Raw genomic sequence first — 21781 nt, 5'->3', positions numbered from 1 at the left:
ATTCTCCTCCAATCACAGCACTGCCTTTGTGGGTGTGTGCGTGTGTGTGTTACAGGAGATCCAACAGAGGCACCGACTGGCCAACTCCATCTCCTCGTACCTGATCAAGCCCGTGCAAAGAATCACCAAGTATCAGCTCCTGCTAAAGGTAACCCGCTGCGCCATGGTACCGCAGTACCGGGGCATTCTTTTATATCTGGGAAATGGGAATCTGACGGTTCAAAGGTCATGAGCTCGAACGGTGACGTCACCAGTGCTCGTATTTTCTCTCCCAAACTCATACGAGCCTCAGCAGCCCCGACCTCAAAAATCCAAGATGGCTGGTCCGCGCATCAACAGTAGTTAAAATCTTAGTAAATACTATGTATCAGCACTTCTGTCTTTTTTGTGTCTCATTAAATCAGCTGTACACACAGCACTGTCTAACTTCTATCTGTGTGGACATGTATTCTCACTCAAAATTTCACTGTGGGCTCCATTCTCAAAGGCCCTACTTTTTCATACATGTAGCAATCACAATAAAACAGTGCTTACCGGTACCTTAAACCCAAGGTTGCTGTCCGTTGAACCGGGCTATTCGTGTTCTTAAATATCGCGTCATGTCCAATACCGAGCCGTTTTCTGTCCTGCCAGAGCCTGTAATGTATCTTCTTCCGGATGTGTAATGTCAGGTTTCCACCCATAGCCACAGCAGAGAGGGCGCTGTTTCCCCGCTGGGAAGCGGAAGAACAACAACGGCCATTTTCAATGGAAAAGTTAGGCCGAGACAGGCTCTGGCATGACAGAAACGGTTGCCGTCTTGTATGTGTTCAGGAGCTGTTAACATGCTGCGAAGAGGGCAAAGGAGAAATCAAGGACGGCCTGGAGGTGATGCTTAGCGTACCCAAGAGAGCCAACGACGCCATGCACCTCTCCATGCTGGAAGGTGAGACGTCTGGAAGTCAAACTCAACAACAAAACAGCACAAATCTACCCACGACTCGAGGGAATAACAACTCATTTCTCCTCCTTTCTCCAGGTTTTGACGAGAACATTGAGTCGCAGGGGGAGCTCATCCTGCAGGAATCCTTCCAGGTCTGGGACCCAAAGACGCTCATCCGTAAAGGCCGAGAGCGCCACCTCTTCCTCTTCGAGATGTCGCTGGTCTTCAGCAAGGAGGTGAAGGACTCCAACGGGAGGAGCAAATACATCTACAAGAGCAAGCTCTTTGTAAGTCGATGATAAGATGCTCCTCCGCCCACCAGCGAGTGTTTCCTTGACTGAACAGAACGCCCATCGCTAATCTGGGATTTATTTGATTCTGAATGTTGGCTGTATTCATAGATCATTTCTTGAAAAATTTGACTAGTAGATGACAAAATAAGCCTTTTTATTTTATTTACCCTGTCCCTTTCTGATGACATCACGCATGACCTCCTCGTCTTCCCCCCTCTCCCTGCCCAGACATCAGAGCTGGGGGTGACGGAGCATGTTGAGGGAGACCCCTGTAAATTTGCTCTTTGGGTGGGACGCACCCCAACCCACGACAACAAGATTGTGCTCAAGGTAAAACTCTCTCCTCTTCTTCTCCTCTTTCCTCCTTCTGTGCTCTCTTTTAGGGTTCGACCGATATGGGTTTTTAAAGGCCGATACTTTTTTTTGTTTTTTGAAACTGTCAGTAGTAGCTGATGTTTTGTACAATTTAATATCTTTAAATTGGACCATTTTCATAGCAAAATAGATACTCAGTGTTTTCCCCCATAATTGTATAATTTTCATGGTGGAAAAGCCTCTGAAATGACATTTAGTCCATTACACCACACTGAAACTCTCCATTGAAACTCATGATAATACGGTAATAATAATAAAACAGTCTTGCATGTGAAATCCAGTCAAAATGATGCTTTTAAATCAATTCAGGTTAAGAGATTTCAGTGTACAACCAGTGTAGTATCGATCAACTATACAATGAAAAATGTAATCAAACGATCACGTTGGAGATGGACCACACCGACAGGCCAATATGGATGTTTAATAAAAAGCTCATATCGGCAGCCCTTCTTCTCAGACTCTCCTCTTCGCTCTGCCTTTTCTTCTCCCTGTTTGATTGCATGAGCGGCTTCAAGTTGGTCCAGAAGCTTTCTGTAGCCACAAGCTCCTCCTTTTTCTCTCTCTCTCTCTCTCTCTCTCTCTCTCTCTCTCTCTCTCCCTCCCTCTCTCTCTCTCCCTCCCTCTCTCTCTCTCTCTCTGCCCCGTTTCTTCTCTCTCCGTCCCCTGTCTCGTCTTACCCTGCGAGCCTAGCCTCTGTCCTCTCTGGTTAGGTTCTGCCTAGCTGTGTCCCTGTGTGTTGTTACCAAACACAAGCTTATATATCTGGGGCTGTCTTTTTTTTCTCTGTGTATGTTTGTATCTCTGATTCTCTCTGTGGGCTAACATGCTTCCACCAACGCTGCTGATTCAACTCCTGAACGCGCCCACTCCCTCTTCCCCGCTGCACACCGCTTCTTCAAAGGGACTTGGGGAGCCATCGTCCCCCCTTCCGGAAAAATACGCTTCTTAATGATCTGAACGCTATTAGGAAACTCAATTTTTAACAACATTTTGTCAGCCTCTCTCATCTCCAAACTTTTCGTGTGTTCAGCTGAATACGGCAGCAGACGCATTACAGTTTGTGTCAGCCGTTGGAAAAGCATGTTGCCAAAACTCCTTAACACACTGAATTGTGAATTTCCGACCGTTACAACTCTATTATCCATGTACCAAACTAACCGCTGAGAAGCAGTCATGTCAGTGTGGTGTGTGCATTGCAAATGGATTGTGTCTCATTACTAACTGCATTTGTTCACTTGTACACAGAGTCACACACACACAGAGGCCATCCATTACAATGCACTGCACATTTGATCGGCCGACACTATTAAGGCAAACTATCAGTGTTTTTTGTACGTGACGTCTCTACCATGTCGACCCCCATTTTGTCACCGCAAAGCAAATGTCCTGTACGTCTTCTAAAAACCAAACCAGTGAAATTCTCTATTCTATATTTTAACCAAAGCTAAGTCAGGGATGCAAACACGGAGCTATGGTGAGTACCAACTAACCCTCCACACGGCCCTCAGCCACTTCTCGCCAGTCTGAACCAACCTCCTCCTCTCAGCGTCTCTTATCCTTCGTGAACAATAGATTGAAAAGCCTGTGGGTGAAAACGGCACGTTTGCTCTACTTTCAGCGGCTGTTTGACAACCGCAGCGCAGTCGAGATAAGAGACAAAGAGAACGGCTTTTGCTTTAGACTTGCGAGAAACACTCAGAGAATAAAATAAGAGTTCATGAGGAAGTCAATTTTCGGTCGAGCCTAACCTTTGACGTCTTGACCCTCACCCCCCCCCCCCCCCCACCCCCCCCCCTCCCCCACTCGTCACTGACCGACGGCAGGCGTCGAGCATCGAGAACAAGCAGGACTGGATCAAGCATATCAGGGAGGTGATCCAGGAGCGCACCATTCACCTGCGAGGGGCGCTGAAAGAGCCCATCCACATCCCCAAGACCACCCATGCCAAGCACCACAAGGGGCGGAGGTACTGTAAACGCATATTCTGCACATATATTAGCTGGAGCTGTAAATATGTTTGATTAGGATATATCTGAAGAGGCAAATGTTTTTTTTAAATGCACATCCTCGACTAACTTATGCTGCAAACTCACAAATTGTTAAACACTGCATGTCTAGGTTTTCATTATTTTCATCCTGCGTAGAGATAAAAAAGATATATGGATTTAACAGAATTTAACAGAATGTGCGCGCACACCTCCGCACACACTCTCAGTGACCATGTGTGTGTGTGTGTGAATCCTGTAGGGACGGAGAGGACCTAGACAGCCAGGGTGAAGGCAGCAGCCAGCCAGACACCATCTCTCTGGCCTCACGCACCTCGCAGAACACACTGGACAGCGACAAGGTGAGAACGCACACAAGACACACACACACACACACACACAGCTTATGTACATTATATTTGCATACTGGGGTGGAATTGGCTGAGTCATATGTACCGCGTAGGGATGCTAATTTTAATCAATTTCCTTAATCGATTAATTGGTCATGTTAACGATCAATCGATTAATCATTATATAAAAAACAGTTTTTGACATACCACATAAAAAATACAAAACGTGGGTTTTTACACCTGTCTTTAGGGCTAGTTAAGTTCATCAACAAACCAAACGTCCTGCATTAGCTGTCATTGTGCTTGTAGATGTGCTGTATTTCAACATTGTATTACAATGTTTACAATGCATACTGTTGTCTTTTGGGGTGTAATTCTCCCACACTTTACTCTTTACCTGCTTGTTTGGCTTCCTTCTTCCTTGGTGAAAGTTCAATTTCACCCTTGTGGTGTTAAATCATTTCAGCAAAAAATTATAAAATGGCACGTAGCCTACTGTACATTGTCGATTAATCGGTTAATATATGTTTGGCTCGATCAAATTCTTCACGTCGATTGTTCATTAATCATTATCATCCCTATTACCGGTAAGCGTGGCTCTGTCTGTGGACTAAAAGCTTCTCAGTTTGTGTCTAGATATGATTTTGACAACTGACATGTTTCTATGTTACTGCCCAAGCTTCCTGTTTGGTTTACATACACTTTAGTTGGAAAGTTTATTTTCATGTTGGTAGTCATCACCCAGCATTCATGTTAACGTACGGTGTGTTAGTGATTCTCACATCCTGACTGATTGCCTCCTCCCTTCCCCTCCTCCCCTCCCCTCCCCTCCCCTCCTCCCCTCCCCTCCCCTCCCCTCCTCCCCCCTCCCCTCCTCTCCTCCCCTCCCCTCCTCCCCCCTCCCCTCCTCCCCTCCCCTCCCCTCCTCCCCCCTCCCCTCCCCCAGCTGTCTGGTGGCTGCGAGCTGACTGTGGTGATCCACGACTTCATGGCGGGCAACAGCAACGAGCTGACGGTGCGGCGCGGCCAGACGGTGGAGGTTCTAGAGCGATGCCACGACAGGCCGGACTGGTGCTTGGTCAGAACCACGGACCGCTGCCCCGCCCAGGAGGGCCTGCTGCCCTGCGCCATGCTCTGCATCGCCCACTCCAGGTCCTCCATGGAGATGGAGGGCATCTTCAACCACAAAGGTACGGTGTCAGCGGGATGTGTATGTGTTTAAGTTTGTTTTTTTGTGTACTGTGGCTGCAACAAGTTTTTAACATGTCATAATCAAAACAATATTGTACGTTTTCCTACAACATGAGCACCAATGTTACCGCTTTGTATTATACTATTGTGCACACGTCTCTCTTTGTGAACATCTGTGTTGTGAAGCAAGCTTTTGAACCGTAGCGTCACTCTGTCTCTTCTCAGACACGCTGTCGGTGTGCAGTAATGACTCCATCATGCCCGGCTCGTCGGCCACTCTGCAGCCGGGTCACGGCATGGGCTCCCACACCTCGCCAGGGCCAAAACGACCAGGTACTGACCTGTACCCGGTCCACTCAGTACTCACCTGTACCCGGTGCACTCAGTAATCACCTGTACCCGGTGCACTCAGTAATCACCTGTACCCGGTCCACTCAGCTGACTAAGCTCTGAAATGCTGTGGGCTACTGCTCACAACCACAGTTGGGGAACCACTAAATACTGTTTTTTGGCATGAGACTATGAGTCAAATTTACAGATATTGAATATTGCCACAAAATATCAGCCATCAACAGCTTCAATCAGAAGATATTTGCACATCAGCCTTCAAATTAAGTTAATAAATCAACCTAATCTGAAATTCATACCATAAAGATGCGTGTCAGCTTAGGTATGTAGATCTTGCGAATACAACTCTAGGTTTACGGGGGGTTTATCCTCCACTACCCCTTTCCTCATGACTGTGCTCTACCGTGTTCTCAGCTTGAGGTGCGTTTGGTGCGTGTTCCCCAGGTAACACCCTGCGGAAGTGGCTGACCAGCCCGGTGCGCCGGCTCAGCAGCGGCAAGGCGGACGGCCACGTGAAGAAGCTGGCCCACAAGCACAAGAAGAGCCGCGAGGTGCGGAAGAGCGGAGAGGTGACCATGGGCTCCCAGAAAGACTCGGACGACAGCGCCGCCACGCCTCAGGACGAGACCGTGGAAGAGGTGGGCGGAGACACAACACCTCACACAGTGCCTTCCGCTTCCTGTTCAGGAGTCCCTATGGCATACTGCATACTGCACTTAAGTACACATTGTTGACTTACAAAAAAATTAAGTACAAGCGCACAGAAGAGACATACTCAATCATAGTACTGAGAGTCATTCTAATTACTTCCACCTTTGGATTTGAGTTGTAGCGCAGAGTTATGTTGCCCAGTTGACGGTCCGATTGCCCAGCCGCTATCAGCACAAATCATATTGGATATTGACTATAATCTTCAACTGCAGTCAAGAAATTAAGGTCTAGAAAAGAGAAGGAATTTAACAATGGAACATGTGCTGGAGCCGTTTCTCTCATTCGCTCACTTACACACACTGAATTGTATTATTTGTCTTTCGCCTCTCGCCCGTGTGTGTGTGTGTGTGTGTGTGCGTGCGTGCGTGTGTGTGCGTGTGTGTGTGTGTGTGTGCGTGCGTGCGTGCGCGCGTTGCAGAGGGTTCGTAACGAGGGCCTGTCCAGCGGCACCCTGTCCAAGTCCAGCTCGTCGGGCATGCAGAGCTGCGGGGAGGAGGAGGGCGAGGAGGGCGCCGACTCTGTGCCCCTGCCCCCGCCCATGGCCATCCAGCAGCACAGTCTGCTCCAGCCAGACTCCCAGGACGACAAGGTGAGGGGCAGGGGGAGAGTGGGACAGAGAAGGTGCATGGCAGGAGGGGGAAGGGTCGACAGAAGGGGGGATGATGAACAGGGGAAGGCCAGAGTTAGAGGTGACAGTGGGAACAAGAGAAATCATGATTTGAGACCGGGTAAGAAATGTTAAAGTATTCACCCTCCTTGACTTTGATCTCATTTTCTGGTGCTACAAAATTAGTTTGAATTGCATATATTTGGGATTTTATGTCTAAAATGTACGTTAAGCACTATTTCTTGTTTTATCTCAAAAGGGGAGTGGGAATTCAAGAACAATAATAACATTTTGAAGACATTTTCTTTACATAATTGCCCCATTTTTACCTTCCTTGTGAGGAAATATTATCCCAGATTTTAGGGTGTACAGGGTTTTCTGCTTGCATTGATGCCATTAGATTACAGTCCCTAGAGCAGAAACAATCACTGAATAGTGCACAATTTGTACAAGAAAATGAGTACAAACTAAAACGGGGTGACTGCCTTTTATCCTTTGTATGATGAATAGATGTAATGATCAAATCAGTGATGGTAAAATCCAAATCACACGATGCACAATTTCATATTTCTATGAAGAATTAAATAAGTGAAAATACACATTATATCATGCATATTGTGTAATATTTGTGAGGCATTTCTAAGGAAAGCCTTCCAATCATAGTTCTCAGGTTTTAAATGCTATCCTCTTTAGGATAAACCGAGTCACTCCTTATGCAGTTTCTCTCTTCCTTGTCATTGCTGTTATGATTTTTGGTTCCTATCTTCCTACAGATTACATTTTCGCTCATCTCAGTATTACTCTCTCACTTTTGCCCCTCAAAAAAAGGACATTGCCTGACACTGTTTTTGAGTGACTCCTGCGTTTTCGTTCTGCATAACATTTTTATTACTATCTTCCCCTTGGTCTCTTTGCATCGTTATTCTTCCTTCTCTTCTAAAGCAGTAGGCAATGCAAAGCTTCAGGTAATCCAACTCATCTCGCCTAAAGCCGGAAACGCCTCTGACACTAATTTCTGTTTCTCTTTTGTTTTTTTGTTTCCTGGTTGTATCGTTTGCTGTTCGCCACATTGTAGCATTACCTTGATTTATGTCCTGTCTTTGCTTTGTCTCAGTTTCCATACCTCTCCATCTGAAGTTCCCAGCTCCCAGTTCCCAGTTCCCAGCTCCTTTCTGTCTTTCCCCCTCAGTCAATTCTTCAATTCTCTCTTGTCCCCCACTCCCCCCTCTTGGCACTCTTCAGCTTTAGTTGCTGATTTCAAAAGCCTTTTTCTTTTTCTTTGGTTTCCACGACAGCTGATTGAAGGGAAATGGAGGTATTACTTCCCCTCTGCTTTTTTGCTTCTTTTTTTTTTTAGACTCAACCTCTTTCCTTAAGTTGACCTTTCTCTATGTTCTAGAATGACCTCTACCTAATTTTCGCATTTCGCTCAATTTGGAAACTTTCTTACTCTTTTTGTTGTTTTCACTACTTTGACTTTTGCTGTTTTCCACCCAGTTCCTTAGACACGCGACTGTAACGGCTAGTCGCAGGGCAGGTCATGGGGGAAAACTTAAGGAATGAGAGGATGTGCTTAACTCATATTCGAGAGTCCTTTAGTCCCTGCTGATCTGGAGTCTGTTTTGCCTCGTTCGGACCAATTTGTGAGACTTTTTGAATTTGTTCTTGAGCCAGGTAGAAAAAGCACAAGACCACATTTTTTCTCTCTTTTTTTCTACTTCTACCCATTCGTCTTTTAAAGGTTTGGGAGGAGCTCGGTGTCGTTCAGTTCGGTCGCTCAAAAACAGCGGGCGTCGGTCCGTATAAACACTAGAGAACATGTGCCCCCCCCCCCCCCCACACACACACACACACCAGGACGACGATCCGCACTGCAAGCAAACCCCCCCCCGCCCCCCCCCCCCTCTTCATCCCTGCATCCCCCCACCATCCCACAACCAACACACCCCCACCACTCGTCGTCACTCCCCTTTTACCCTCTGTGCGTTAACCTCATTACCCATGCGAGTAATTGGCATCTTTAAACGCTGGCGAGGCCAGACGGGCACACAAGCCTCGGCCCAGAAAACCAAATTGGGGAAAAGTCTTGAAGCACAGCACAGCAAGGGTGAGAGTTCTATATATCTATACCTACCTTTATACCTTTCATTCTCTCTTTCTTTTCTCCTTTCTTTCCAAGGCCACTCATCGTCACCCCAAAAAAACAAAAAGGTTTCATTAAAAATGTCAACTTATTTATTGCCCCCCCCCCCTCAACACACACAACACGGACACCCCTTTCACTCGACATTTGACCTTTTTTTCCCATATCTTTCATTCCGTCCACCCCACTTTCATCCTCCTATTTTAACTTTCCATTGTTTTGTTGTTGTTTTTTTACCCCCCATAAACTTCTACTCCTCCTCACTCTTTTTGAAGACGTACCCCCCCCCCGGCAACGGGGTTTCATTTGGCCAAAACATCTCTCTTCCGGTTAAAAATCATTGTTTTGAAATGTGCCCAATGTTAAGACTTGACATCTACCTGATTAATACCATTGTGCTTTTAAAACGTTCCACTTTTGATACATTTTTCACACCAGAAGTCATTTTGCTCACTCAAATAACTCAAATAAAAACCTTCATTCACCTATAACCAAGAAAAACTGATATTTAATAGCAACATCTAAATAGAAATGGAAACTTGCGAGGAAGCTCAACAGAAACATGACATGGAATGACATATTACAATTTAAATAATATCCATTGGTCCATAAATGTATGGCAAACAATATAGCTTAACACAACTTACAGAAGCACTCACCTATTCACATAATTCATCAGTTTACTGAGCCTTGAAGTTTTCAAATAAAAGAGATAATTTGACTATTGTAGATGTTATGGTTAAGGAAGAGGCTGTTTTACAGTCCAACTGTAGGGTTGGAAACTTATATGGGAATTAACTGGAAATGTGGGGCTAATTTATACTAAATGTACTTACCTTGTCATATCCAGACATAAATACAAACATTTAGTTTTGTCCTCCGTTGCATGCACTTTTTTCGGGGGGAAGGGGGATACATATATTAGGGAATCCATTTAATAGGCCAAAAATGTCATTTTTGCACAGTAATAATAATGCATGTCTGCTTATGACAAAACAAAATGTATCTGTCTGTATATGACAAGTTAAATACAGTCGGTTAGTATAACTTATCCCAAAATGTCCAGTTAATTCCCATATATTCTCATTAATTCCCATGGAAAGTTTCCAACTTTGAATTATGGGAACATAGAATAAAAATGTGACATTTCCAAAATTCCTGAGCTTAACTTCCTGTGGAACATTTCCAGAAAGTTTCCGGAAATGTACAACCCTAGTAACTTGAGTCTGAGTAACTAACCTCCTGAGAAACCCGACATCCCTGTTGGAAAACACAGAGTTGGATTCATCCCAGCAGCTAAAGAACAGAGTTAGTGGCAGTAGGCGTTGGACTGTGCGTGGTGCACGTCTCCCATGCTCATCACTCTCTTCCCTGCTTCCGTCTCTGCCCAGACCTCGTCCCGTCTGTCGGTACGTCCGTCCAGCTCCGAGACACCCAGTGCCGCCGAGCTGGTGAGCGCCATCGAGGAGCTGGTCAAAAGCAAGATGGTAGGGACATACAGAGGGGAAACAAGCACAGGCTTAAAGCGGCTACGGGGAACGTTTAACCGGCTATGATACAGTCTAAAAAGTCTACCGATGCCTTACATCCGACCTACATCAGCAAATGAGACCATCGGTGAGGCGATCGGCGATTTCTATAGTGTTTCTAAAAATGCCCCTGGGCAGGGTATCATCGCATAGCGTCCGTCACGTCTTACGTCCGTGTGAAACTGATTGTAATTTTTGTTCCGGCTGCCGAATGAACGTCAGTGACGTCAACCTTATACAGTAAATAATACAGGAGGGGAGGCTCGCTGTCTCAGAGAAGCCCTGGCTGGCCTGCCGCAGCTCGGACAGCCCGGTCGGGGGGGGGGGGCGGGGACTCGGTCTTCAGGAAATGAAGTTTCCGTCTCAGGCGAACAGTACTGCTTTTGTCCACAGGGACCGCTACATTAAACACAAAATGAAAGTTCCCCGTAGCTGCTTTAATCTCAAGATTAATCTTCATGTCCCACCAGAGACAGACAGTCAACTCATTCTAAGTCACTCCAGAGAGACACAGGGTGTCTTTAGTTCTGGGAAATGAATATTCTGATCAGGATAGTTATCTTCATTTTCACATACACTTCAGTGGCGTAACTGCTCTTAGATTTCACCCTGACTGGTATTAGCATAAGACTTAGAATGTTGCATTCAATTTGATTAAATTTGCCGCCACTATGTGGATAATAACATCAATTTAATGCCTTAAATGTAAATGTAGAAGGTACATTTGAAGAGGCACAATGGCCCATGGGAGAGAAAATCATTCAGTTTGGTCTCTCTTCTCCTGAAACAAAGAAAAACTGGTGATTTTCTTTCTTTCTTCCTTTGTTCCTTCCTTTCTTTCTTCCTTTCTTTCTTTCGCGTTTGCGTGTCCTTCGTTCCTCCTCTCACATGCATGCACTTACACTCTTGGTTCTCCCGGGTGGGGCAGGCTCTGGAGGACAGACCCAGCTCTCTGTCAGTGGAACAGGGAGACAGCAGCTCTCCCTCCTTCAACCCCTCCGACAACTCACTCCTCTCCTCCTCCTCCCCCATCGACGAGATGGACGAGCGCAAGACCAGCGTCCTGAAGAAAAGACAGTAGGCCTCTCTGCTTCTCTCCCTCACACACATAACGTTACACTCAGTAGGCCTCTCTGCTTCTCTCCCTCACACACATAACGTTACACTCAGTAGGCCTCTCTGCTCCTCTCCCTCACACACACAACGTTACACTCAGTAGGCCTCTCTGCTCCTCTCCCTCACACACATAACATTATACTCAGTAGGCCTCTCTGCTCCTCTCCCTCACACACATAACGTTACACTCAGTAGGCCTCTCTGCTTCTCTCCCTCACACACATAACGTTACACTCAGTAGGCCTCTCTGCTCCTCTCCCTCACACACATAACGTTACACTCAGTAGGCCTCTCTGCTTCTCTCCCTCACACACATAACATTATACTCAGTAGTAGAGAGCTGCAAACCCGAGGGTACCCTCGCGGGCCCCTCGGGCCTGCCAATACGGGCCAAGGCCGGGCTCGTTTTTTCTTTTTTTTTAATTAATAGGTCCGGGCCGGGCCGGGGTCGGGCCGTTTTTCAATAATTAAATAAAATAACGTTGTATTACTCGCTTGATTTTACACAGCAGAGCAGTCAGACAAAGAGGAGGAGCGCACACTGCACAGACACTCGCCTAGCCACAGCCACACACACAGACACACACACCCTCACCGTGACGTTAGTCTGCCACTCCAGTCCACAATCCACCGTTCAGTCAGCATGCTGTCAGCGTAAAAAACAACAACAAAACAAGTCGCGTGTGTCCGTGTCCGTGTCGTGAGAGAGAAATAAGATCGATGGACATAAAACAAAGTTTGCGAGGGGAGAGTTAAACAGTCCCCACTGCAGTAGGGAAAGCTCATTTCAACCTGTTCAAAACGAACCCATCTACCATACATTGTGAGGACACTAATGTGACGTTATTCAATGCAGCTATAAACGGTAAGTCTGCTGTTTTAATTTCGATATATGCTTGAGTGACATAATGTTTCAGTTTGTGGGCATTGTTGCTGTTGGCAATTAAACGATCTAACGTGCTCTTTCTCGAGACAATATGTGTGGATTTTGATGGCCACGGTAGCGTGTGTGAGAGGGGGAGAGAGAGACAGAGAGAAAGCTGCAGTGTTTGTCTTTAGGCAACACAGTCTAGCAACGTTTTGGACCAACGAGTTCAGCGGCATGCACAGAGAGGGAGAGAGAGATGTGTCGTCATATCGTGATATTGATGTCGGGCCTCGCAACGGGCTCGGGCCAATTCATTTCATGACTCATCCAGGCCGGGTCGGGCACGGGCCTGCATGTCACGGGCCGGGGAGGGCTCGGGCCGAGATTTCAGGCCCGCGCAGCTCTCTACTCAGTAGGCCTCTCTGCTCCTCTCCCTCACACACATAACGTTACACTCAGTAGGCCTCTCTGCTTCTCTCCCTCACACACATAACGTTACACTCAGTAGGCCTCTGCTTCTCTTCCTCACACACATAACGTTACACTCAGTAGGCCTCTCTGCTTCTCCCTCACACACATAACGTTACACTCGGTAGGCCTCTCTGCTCCTCTCCCTCACACACATAACGTTACACTCAGTAGGCCTCTCTGCTCCTCTCCCTCACACACATAACGTTACACTCAGTAGGCCTCTCTGCTCCTCTCCCTCACACACATAACGTTACACTCAGTAGGCCTCTCTGCTCCTCTCCCTCACACACATAACGTTACACTCAGTAGGCCTCTCTGCTTCTCTCCCTCACACACATAACGTTATACTCAGTAGGCCTCTCTGCTCCTCTCCCTCACACACATAACGTTATACTCAGTAGGCCTCTGCTCCTCTCCCTCACACACATAACATTATACTCAGTAGGCCTCTCTGCTCCTCTCCCTCACACACATAACGTTATACTCAGTAGGCCTCTCTGCTTCTCTCCCTCACACACATAACATTATACTCAGTAGGCCTCTCTGCTCCTCTCCCTCACACACATAACATTATACTCAGTAGGCCTCTCTGCTCCTCTCCCTCACACACATAACATTATACTCAGTAGGCCTCTCTGCTTCTCTCCCTCACACACATAACATTATACTCAGTAGGCCTCTCTGCTCCTCTCCCTCACACACATAACATTATACTCAGTAGGCCTCTCTGCTCCTCTCCCTCACACACATAACATTATACTCAGTAGGCCTCTCTGCTTCTCTCCCTCACACACATAACATTATACTCAGTAGGCCTCTCTGCTTCTCTCCCTCACACACATAACATTATACTCAGTAGGCCTCTCTGCTCCTCTCCCTCACACACATAACATTATACTCAGTAGGCCTCTCTGCTTCTCTCCCTCACACACATAACATTACACTCAGTAGGCCTCTCTGCTTCTCTCCCTCACACACATAACATTACACTCAGTAGGCCTCTCTGCTCCTCTCCCTCACACACATAATGTTCCACTCTGATGTTTTAAGACCAGCATCCTGAAATAAAGACAGTAGGCCTCTCTGCTCCTCTCCCTCACACACATAACATTACACTCAGTAGGCCTCTCTGCTTCTCTCCCTCACACACATAACATTACACTCAGTAGGCCTCTCTGCTCCTCTCCCTCACACACATAATGTTCCACTCTGATGTTTTAAGACCAGCATCCTGAAATAAAGACAGTAGGCCTCTCTGCTCCTCTCCCTCACACACATAACGTTACACTCTCGACCAGCATCCTCAGGAAGAGACCGTAGGCCTCTCTGCTCCTCTCCCTCACACACATAATGTTCCACTCTGATGTTTTAAGACCAGCATCCTGAAATAAAGACAGTAGGCCTCTCTGCTCCTCTCCCTCACACACATAACATTACACTCAGTAGGCCTCTCTGCTTCTCTCCCTCACACACATAACATTACACTCAGTAGGCCTCTCTGCTTCTCTCCCTCACACACATAACATTATACTCAGTAGGCCTCTGCTCCTCTCCCTCACACACATAACGTTATACTCAGTAGGCCTCTCTGCTTCTCTCCCTCACACACATAACGTTATACTCAGTAGGCCTCTCTGCTCCTCTCCCTCACACACATAACATTACACTCAGTAGGCCTCTCTGCTTCTCTCCCTCACACACATAATGTTCCACTCTGATGTTTTAAGACCAGCATCCTGAAATAAAGACAGTAGGCCTCTCTGCTCCTCTCCCTCACACACATAACGTGACACTCTGATGGTTTTTTGGGGGGCGTTTGACCCGACCGCTTGCTGTTTGTTTCTCTTGCTGCAGTTACATCCTGCTGGAGTTAGTGGAGACGGAGAGAGATTACATCCGAGACCTCGGCTTGGTGGTGGAGGTGAGATTAGGTGTTATCAGTACCGTGTGTGTGTGTGTGCGTGTGTGTGTGTGTGTGTGTGTATGCGTGCGTGTGCATGCGTGCGTGTGTGCGCGCGCATCCCAGTCAGTCTGTCTGTAACACTGTTACACTGTAAAAGTCCTTAATTGCTGAATACAGCTTTTAAATATTCAATTCAGTCTTGGAGATCTCAAAAGTGTTGCAGGTTCTTAGTGTTACACTAAACAAAAAATGTAGCCTTTTCATTTTCACATTCATTTCATTGGTGGAATTGCTCCTATAACTACCATTAGAAAAGTCTTGTGTATGTACTCTAATGTGTATGCAGATTGTGTGACCTGCTCCTCTTGTGTGTCGCCCCCTTCAGGGCTACATGAGCCGCATGAAGGAGGAGGGTGTCCCTGATGACATGAAAGGGAAGGACAAGATCGTCTTCGGCAACATCCACCAAATCTACGACTGGCACAAAGAGTAGGCAGCCACACACACACACACACACACACACACACACATACAGAGAACAGTGTTTTCTCACTAGTGATTGTTTAATTTATTTATAAAATATTTATTTGATTGGGACAATGTAAGTTAACATAGTAAACACTTCACTCAACAAGTTGATCTACCTGTCCCTAGTTTTAGTAAGAAAAAAAGAGCATAAAACAGGGTATCCGCGGGGTCTTTGAAAAGTATAAAAATTTGCTCAATCAATTTAGGGAAAATTAAGGCCCTTAAAAAGTATTAAAAGTCTTAATCGCCATTTGATGAGGTAATGCATTTTGTAGCTATTGTGCTGATTGTGTTAAATAAGCATATGATATTGTCTCGTATAAAAGGAAATATCAAAGTTACAACATTTACTGGCACTCACTGGCAACTCACGTTTCCTTTCTCCTGGTGTCTCTGTCCTGCTCAGTTTCTTCCTGGGTGAGTTGGAGAAGTGTTTGGAGGACCCCGACAGACTAGCAGCGCTCTTTGTCAAACAGGTTAGTCCTCGGTGGACGCCCATGTGTCTTTGTTTGTACACTGTGTCTAGACGCTTTCAACTTGACAACATAAACACTCTAAGTTGCCCCTAGATAACTTCCTGTTGCAGTGTGATGCTAATACAATTGCTACCGGGAAATAAGCTAGGTTTCAAACTTCTTGATCTGGATACATATAAACACCAGGGGCCAGTTGCACCAAGTGGTCTACGACTGGTCTTAAGCTAAGCTGGTCGTAACTTTACGACCTAACAGCTACGCCGGTTGCACCGACAGGGCGTAAGCCTTTTTTCTCACTAAGACCGGTCATAAATATTACGCCTGGTCAGGAGGAGGCGTAAGGTGCCTGTGCCTGTAGATCTCCGTGGTAGTCTATCAGCGGAGACCTGCGGTGATTGAGTCCTCACCGTCCTCATCGTCGTAAAGTCGCCTTCGAAGCATGACGTTCAATTATAACAAACTAGTTGTGTGGCTTAGCCTTCCCAAATGTTGAGGGTCGTTTTTTAGAATTTAATACATAGAATTGGGAACGTTACATTCAATTACATTCAGACTGTCTGGCACTCAATCGCCGCCATTTTCCCCCGGAGCGAGGGAGGGTAGGAGGAGGGAGGGTGTAGTGATGCACATACAGTAGTGGCTGATAGAGCGTAGTGGCACAGTGATGCTCCAAGCAGGTCGCGAGGCACATTTTTGGGCCAATCAGGGGGCATTCCCCGGCAATTCACATGGACGCGCATTGCTACGACCGACGTAGTTAAAGTCCCTGGAAACCAGAAATATTTCTTTATTATTTAGCATTTTGAGTTCATCACATCACAGGATCCTATGTTAATAAGCCACCAGCCGAATTTGAACGATGATGAACGTCGCAAAGTATATAAATTTAGGTTTGACAGCCATGGCAAAACTCATGAGATTTCATTATTTTTTAGAGTGTATTTTCTCCCGCGGAATGTGTGGGCGTGTCCAGTCTACAGCAGGGAAATTTCTGTCTCTCGGAGAGCGCGAGAGAGAGGGGGGGAGGGAAACGGAGAAAGAGAGAAAGAGAGATGAGTGCACACACCGTGTGTGTGTGTGTGTGTGTGTGTGTGTGTGTGTGTGTGTTCGCGCGTTGCTCCGCGGCTCTGAGAGGAAGAGATCTCTGTCTGTTCTTTGCCCCCACAGCGTGTCTGTCTCCCACTCTGTGTGCTCTCTCTCTCTGTTCTAGCAGGTAATTATACCTGGGAGAGAGGGAGAGACCGAGAGAGAGAGGGAGAGACAGAGAGAGAGAGAGAGAGAGAAATCTGACACACATATATTCACAGACAGACACATGCACGCGCACGCACACGCACACACCTCTCTCTCTCTCTCTCTCTCCTCTCTCTCTCTCTCTCTCTCTCTCCTCTCTCTCTCTCTCTCTCTCTCTCTCTCTCTCTCGGGACTAGTGAGAGAGAGAGAGAGAGAGAGAGAGAACAGCATAGCGCTCGACACAGCCTGGTGACGCGAAGTTACTCACACACACACACACACACACAGTAGGGCGAGTTGCGCGCGTGTACAAAGGTTATATAGAGCTTATGACGTCATAAGCTCCTGCATTTTAGCACCTCACGCACTGCTCTCTTCAATGAGGAAGTACTTTGTAGAATCTTGTAGAAAAGTGTCGATTTTAAGGCTTTGGGTTGAAAGTAATGTATAATAATTTCTGAGGCAGACAGTTACTAACATAAGACCCTAAATAACATAGTTAGAACGTTTTTGTGGATTTTGGTTTCCAGGGACTTTAAGACCAGACGTAAGCCCTGTTGGTGCAACAGGCGTAAATCCACTCTAAAGACTGGTCTTAACTAAGACCGACGTAGGAGTTACGACCAGGCATAGTTAAGACCACTTGGTGCAACTGGCCCCAGGTGTTAAACTGCGTGTGTGTGTGTGTGTGTGTGTGTGCGCGCGCGCGCGCGTGTCTGTGTGTTTTGTATGCAGGAGCGGCGACTGAACATGTACATCGTGTACTGTCAGAACAAGCCCAAGTCAGAGCACATCGTCTCAGAGTACATCGACACCTACTTCGAGGTACAGCCCCTTCTTTAAAAAGCCAACCTTCTCAGACCCACAGCAGCTCCTGAGAGCCTCCCTCCACATGTAACCCCTTAACTGACCTCAGCTCTCTGACCTCTGACCCCATGCAGGACCTGAAGCAGCGTCTGGGCCACAGGCTGCAGATCACCGACCTGCTCATCAAGCCGGTCCAGAGGATCATGAAGTACCAGCTGCTGCTCAAGGTTGGTCCGCTGCAGTACAGCAGGGGGCAGCAAAGCATAAGCTGCTGTGTTTTTCCCCCTCCTCTTTTGACTCAATGACATCTGGCATCCATATATTGTTGCGTTACCACCATCTACTGCCTATAAAGGCATGTTTTTCTTCTCAATTTACAATCTCCTACACTCTATAATAGACTCAAAAAGAGTCAAATACAGACCCACATCTTTTTCTCTTTTCTGTTAGTTTCGCACTTGGAACTTCTTCTTATCATCCAAACAGATCCTAGTGTTTCCCAATAGTGTCTCGTTCAACCCACAGACGCCGTTTGGAATTGACATTTTGCATACAGTGGTGCCATTATAATGTGTTAGAACAGGAACCAAGATGTTTATACTATCTTACACAATTCTCTGTTTTAGGATTTCCTGAAACTGTCTAAAAAGGCTGGGCTGGAGTCTGTGGAGTTGGAGGTAAGCTATGAGTTGCAGCTCTCCTAAAACACTTTTTTTTTTTATATACTTTTTTTTTTTTTATAGAAGATGGTCCATTACAGTAGTCCTCACAAATAATGAGTAAAGGTGCAACAAAAAAAAACGTATGATGATCATCATATCTACTGCATGTCCCCCCACCCACCTAAAACACTTTCAGTCAAGTCAAACATGTTCAGCAATCCCATCAACTATGCGTTGCTTTGTGACTGTTGCAGAAAGCCGTGGAGGTGATGTGCATCGTGCCAAAAAGGTGCAACGATATGATGAATGTCGGCCGGCTTCAGGGATTTGATGTAAGAAATCACATGACATTGTGAATGACAGGACTGACGCTATAAATTGTACCAAACCTTCTGCAATAACATGTCTTCTCTATCTCCCTTCCCAGGGGAAGATGGTGGCCCAGGGCCGCCTCTTGCTCCAGGACACGTTCCTGGTGGCCGACCCGGAGGGCAGCCTCCTGGGCCGCATGAAGGAGAGGAGAGTCTTCCTCTTTGAGCAGCTGGTGATCTTCAGCGAGCCCCTGGACAAGAAGAGAGGCTTCTCCATGCCTGGCTTCCTCTATAGAAACAGCATCAAGGTAATGGATACATGAGTCCCAGCCAAGCTCAGCGCAGTTGACAGTTATCCTTCTGTTAGTGTGTGGCTTGTGTGATTGTGTGTATCTTGAATTGTTCTAATAGCCTGCATATTGTGAAACTACCAGAGCTTAATGCACATGAATGGTTGATTGAGAAAACCAGACATAATCCTAGTACAAGATTTGTCCTGTGTAATTTTCACTGCAGTTACATTCATTAAAGACAGTTGATCTAACAAAAAGACTAGCTCACATTTAATCCGATGAATCACTTTGTTCAAATTGAGGATTTTTTTTTAAGTCACGATGTCACGGCAGAGTCAGACATTCGAATATTCATGGGAAACCTCAATAGAATATTGAATGTGAAAAGATGATATTCGGTACAGCCCTACTATCCACATAACTAATAGAATACTAAGGGAAGGATGGTCTGATCACTCTCCTGTCACATACTAATTGAAGACACTAGAAAGGTCAGTGGATTTGGGGGGTAAAGAGGCTAGTTGAAGCTCGCAAAGTAAATATAATTCTAACTGCTATTTCCTTGCACGGTTTTGAAAATGTAACAATAGTGGTTTGCCTACCTTTGGGTCTCTGTAGGTAAGCTGTTTAGGGCTGGAGGAGAACGTGGAAGGCAACCCCTGTAAATTCATGCTCATGTCTCGGTCGACCAACGGCATCATCGAGTCCTTCGTGCTGCACTCCAACCACCCGGGTGTGCGGCAGGTCTGGACCCTGCAGATCAACCAGATCCTGGAGAGCCAGCGCAACTTCCTCAACGGTAGGCTGACACACACACACATGCACGCACACACACATGCACACACACACACACACACACACACACACACACACACACACACAGAGGACAACTTCCTCAATGGTAGGCTGACACACACAAACACACAGAGGACAACTTCCTCAATGGTAGGCTGACACACACAGAGTACAACTTCCTCAATGGTAGGCTGAAACACACACACACACACACACACACACACACAGAGTACAACTTCCTCAATGGTAGGCTGAAACACACACACACACACACACACAGAGGACAACTTCCTCAATGGTAGGCTGAAACACACACACACACACACACACACAGAGGACAACTTCATCAATGGTAGGCTGACACACACAGAGTACAACTTCTCAATGGTAGGCTGACACACACACACACACACAAAGGACAACTTTTAAGGAAGGAACAGTTCATTAACATAGCCGTTATCTTACCCTCTCCCTCCTAATTCCAGCTCTGACCTCCCCAATCGAGTACCAGAGGAACCACGTGGGGGCGAGCGGCGGGCATTGCGTACCCAGCGTGGGAGCTCCAGCTGGGGTCAGCAGTGCGCCCAGCGTGCCCCCTGGAGGTGGAGTTTCCCAGGGTACCCCCATTCCCGCGGGGCCCCAGGGTGGCTCTCGTCGGCCCTCCAGGATCCCCCAGCCGTCCCGTCTGCCCCAGCCCCTACGCCACCACCCCGGGGCCGACACCGACGGCCCCAACAAGATGTCAGGTATGGATCCTCTGTATGGCTCATAATGTGTGAAATGTGCCTTTTTTATGGCATAAAGAACGATGTAACTGAGGTGTGAGTTTTGCTCGCTTGTGATCCAGGTTCGTCCCCCCGTCCCGTCCCTCCTCCCCTGATCCCTCCAGGGGGTAGCCCCCAGGGAAAGCGCCCCATCCAGGCCCCAGACGACCAAGCACAGACCCCCACCCCTGCCAGCGCTGTAGCGCCCATTCCCCGCGCCACAGTGGGGCCGCTGCCCACGACCCCCTCATCTAAACCTCGGCCAGGCGCCGTCTCCCCCATGGCCCCGCCCCTGGCCACTCCCGCCTTCGGCAAAGACGTCCTGCCACCTCCCCCTCCCAGCCCCGGCCAGAAGTCCGGGTCCGGATTCTGGAGCTCCATGCCGGGCTCTCCGGCCAGCCGGCCTGGCTCGTTCACCTTCCCGGGGGAGGCGGGCGACTCTCCAGTCCGTCAGAACCAAAACCAGACCCAGACCGGATCCGGGAGTCAAAGCCAAACCCACAGACACTCCACGCACAGCAAGGAGGCCGACCGCATGAGCACGTGCTCGTCGGCCAGCGAGCAGTCCATCCAGTCCACCCAGAGTAATGGGGTAAGACTCCGACCCGCGGACCCGGCCCGGGCTGCCGGCCTAACGCTTTCCAAACTAACCTGGAGGGCCCAGTCTGTCCTGTCTGCCTGCTGTCTCCTGTCCTGCTGCAGCCAGCGCTACTAATCCGTCCTCTACTACACAACTTTCACTGCTCTTCAACATCTCCCTCTTTAGACAATCTCTGAAGACTCTCTAATCCCTAGCAAAACATTTGCACAGTTTCTAACACGGTTCTACACTTCTCTGGCGGAGCAGGTTCAACTTTTCAATGATCCCTATCGAGGCTGTCTCTAGATTTACAGCTTTAACAAAGCTTGTTACTAACACCTGGCTTCCTCTTGGCCGTCCTTCACTTCCTGCTGTCTTCATGGGCGTGTTGCTGAAATGTCACTGTTCCGCAAAACTAACCTCCCAGCGTTTGTGGCTCCGCCCACAAACGGCCTGGACTGAGATTTCCTCTCAAACCTTTTCTAACTCTCCTCTGCCTCCATCTTTTCCTGGAGCCACT

At 47.3% G+C, this 21781-nt stretch overlaps 1 protein-coding gene across 3 annotated transcripts in view; it reads left to right on the top strand.

The window, feature by feature from the left end:
- LOC310785600 (triple functional domain protein-like) overlaps nt 1–21781 on the top strand; it is a 48157-nt gene that overhangs the window by 16552 nt on the left and 9824 nt on the right. For 2 of the 3 annotated variants that reach the window (XM_083646727.1, XM_083646726.1), the window contains exons 19-40: nt 56–148; nt 814–925; nt 1019–1209; nt 1444–1545; nt 3414–3556; nt 3838–3937; nt 4872–5115; nt 5342–5449; nt 5909–6102; nt 6594–6764; nt 11383–11531; nt 14764–14830; nt 15198–15301; nt 15747–15816; nt 17785–17874; nt 17991–18083; nt 18483–18533; nt 18773–18850; nt 18946–19137; nt 19741–19921; nt 20403–20663; nt 20765–21273. In XM_083646727.1, the coding sequence (XP_083502853.1) occupies nt 56–148; nt 814–925; nt 1019–1209; nt 1444–1545; nt 3414–3556; nt 3838–3937; nt 4872–5115; nt 5342–5449; nt 5909–6102; nt 6594–6764; nt 11383–11531; nt 14764–14830; nt 15198–15301; nt 15747–15816; nt 17785–17874; nt 17991–18083; nt 18483–18533; nt 18773–18850; nt 18946–19137; nt 19741–19921; nt 20403–20663; nt 20765–21273 (3303 nt within the window). Of the gene's footprint in view, nt 1–55; nt 149–813; nt 926–1018; nt 1210–1443; nt 1546–3413; nt 3557–3837; nt 3938–4871; nt 5116–5341; nt 5450–5908; nt 6103–6593; nt 6765–10316; nt 10413–11382; nt 11532–14763; nt 14831–15197; nt 15302–15746; nt 15817–17784; nt 17875–17990; nt 18084–18482; nt 18534–18772; nt 18851–18945; nt 19138–19740; nt 19922–20402; nt 20664–20764; nt 21274–21781 lie in introns of all 3 variants that reach the window. The other variant, XM_083646728.1, reaches the window with a different exon arrangement.

Source organism: Poromitra crassiceps (genome assembly GCF_964638095.1).
Source record: "Poromitra crassiceps genome assembly, chromosome: 11".
In the NCBI taxonomy this organism is placed as follows: Eukaryota; Metazoa; Chordata; class Actinopteri; order Beryciformes; family Melamphaidae; genus Poromitra; species Poromitra crassiceps.
The sequence above is the reverse complement of the archived record's forward strand: the minus strand, read 5'-3'. Positions and strand labels throughout refer to the sequence as shown.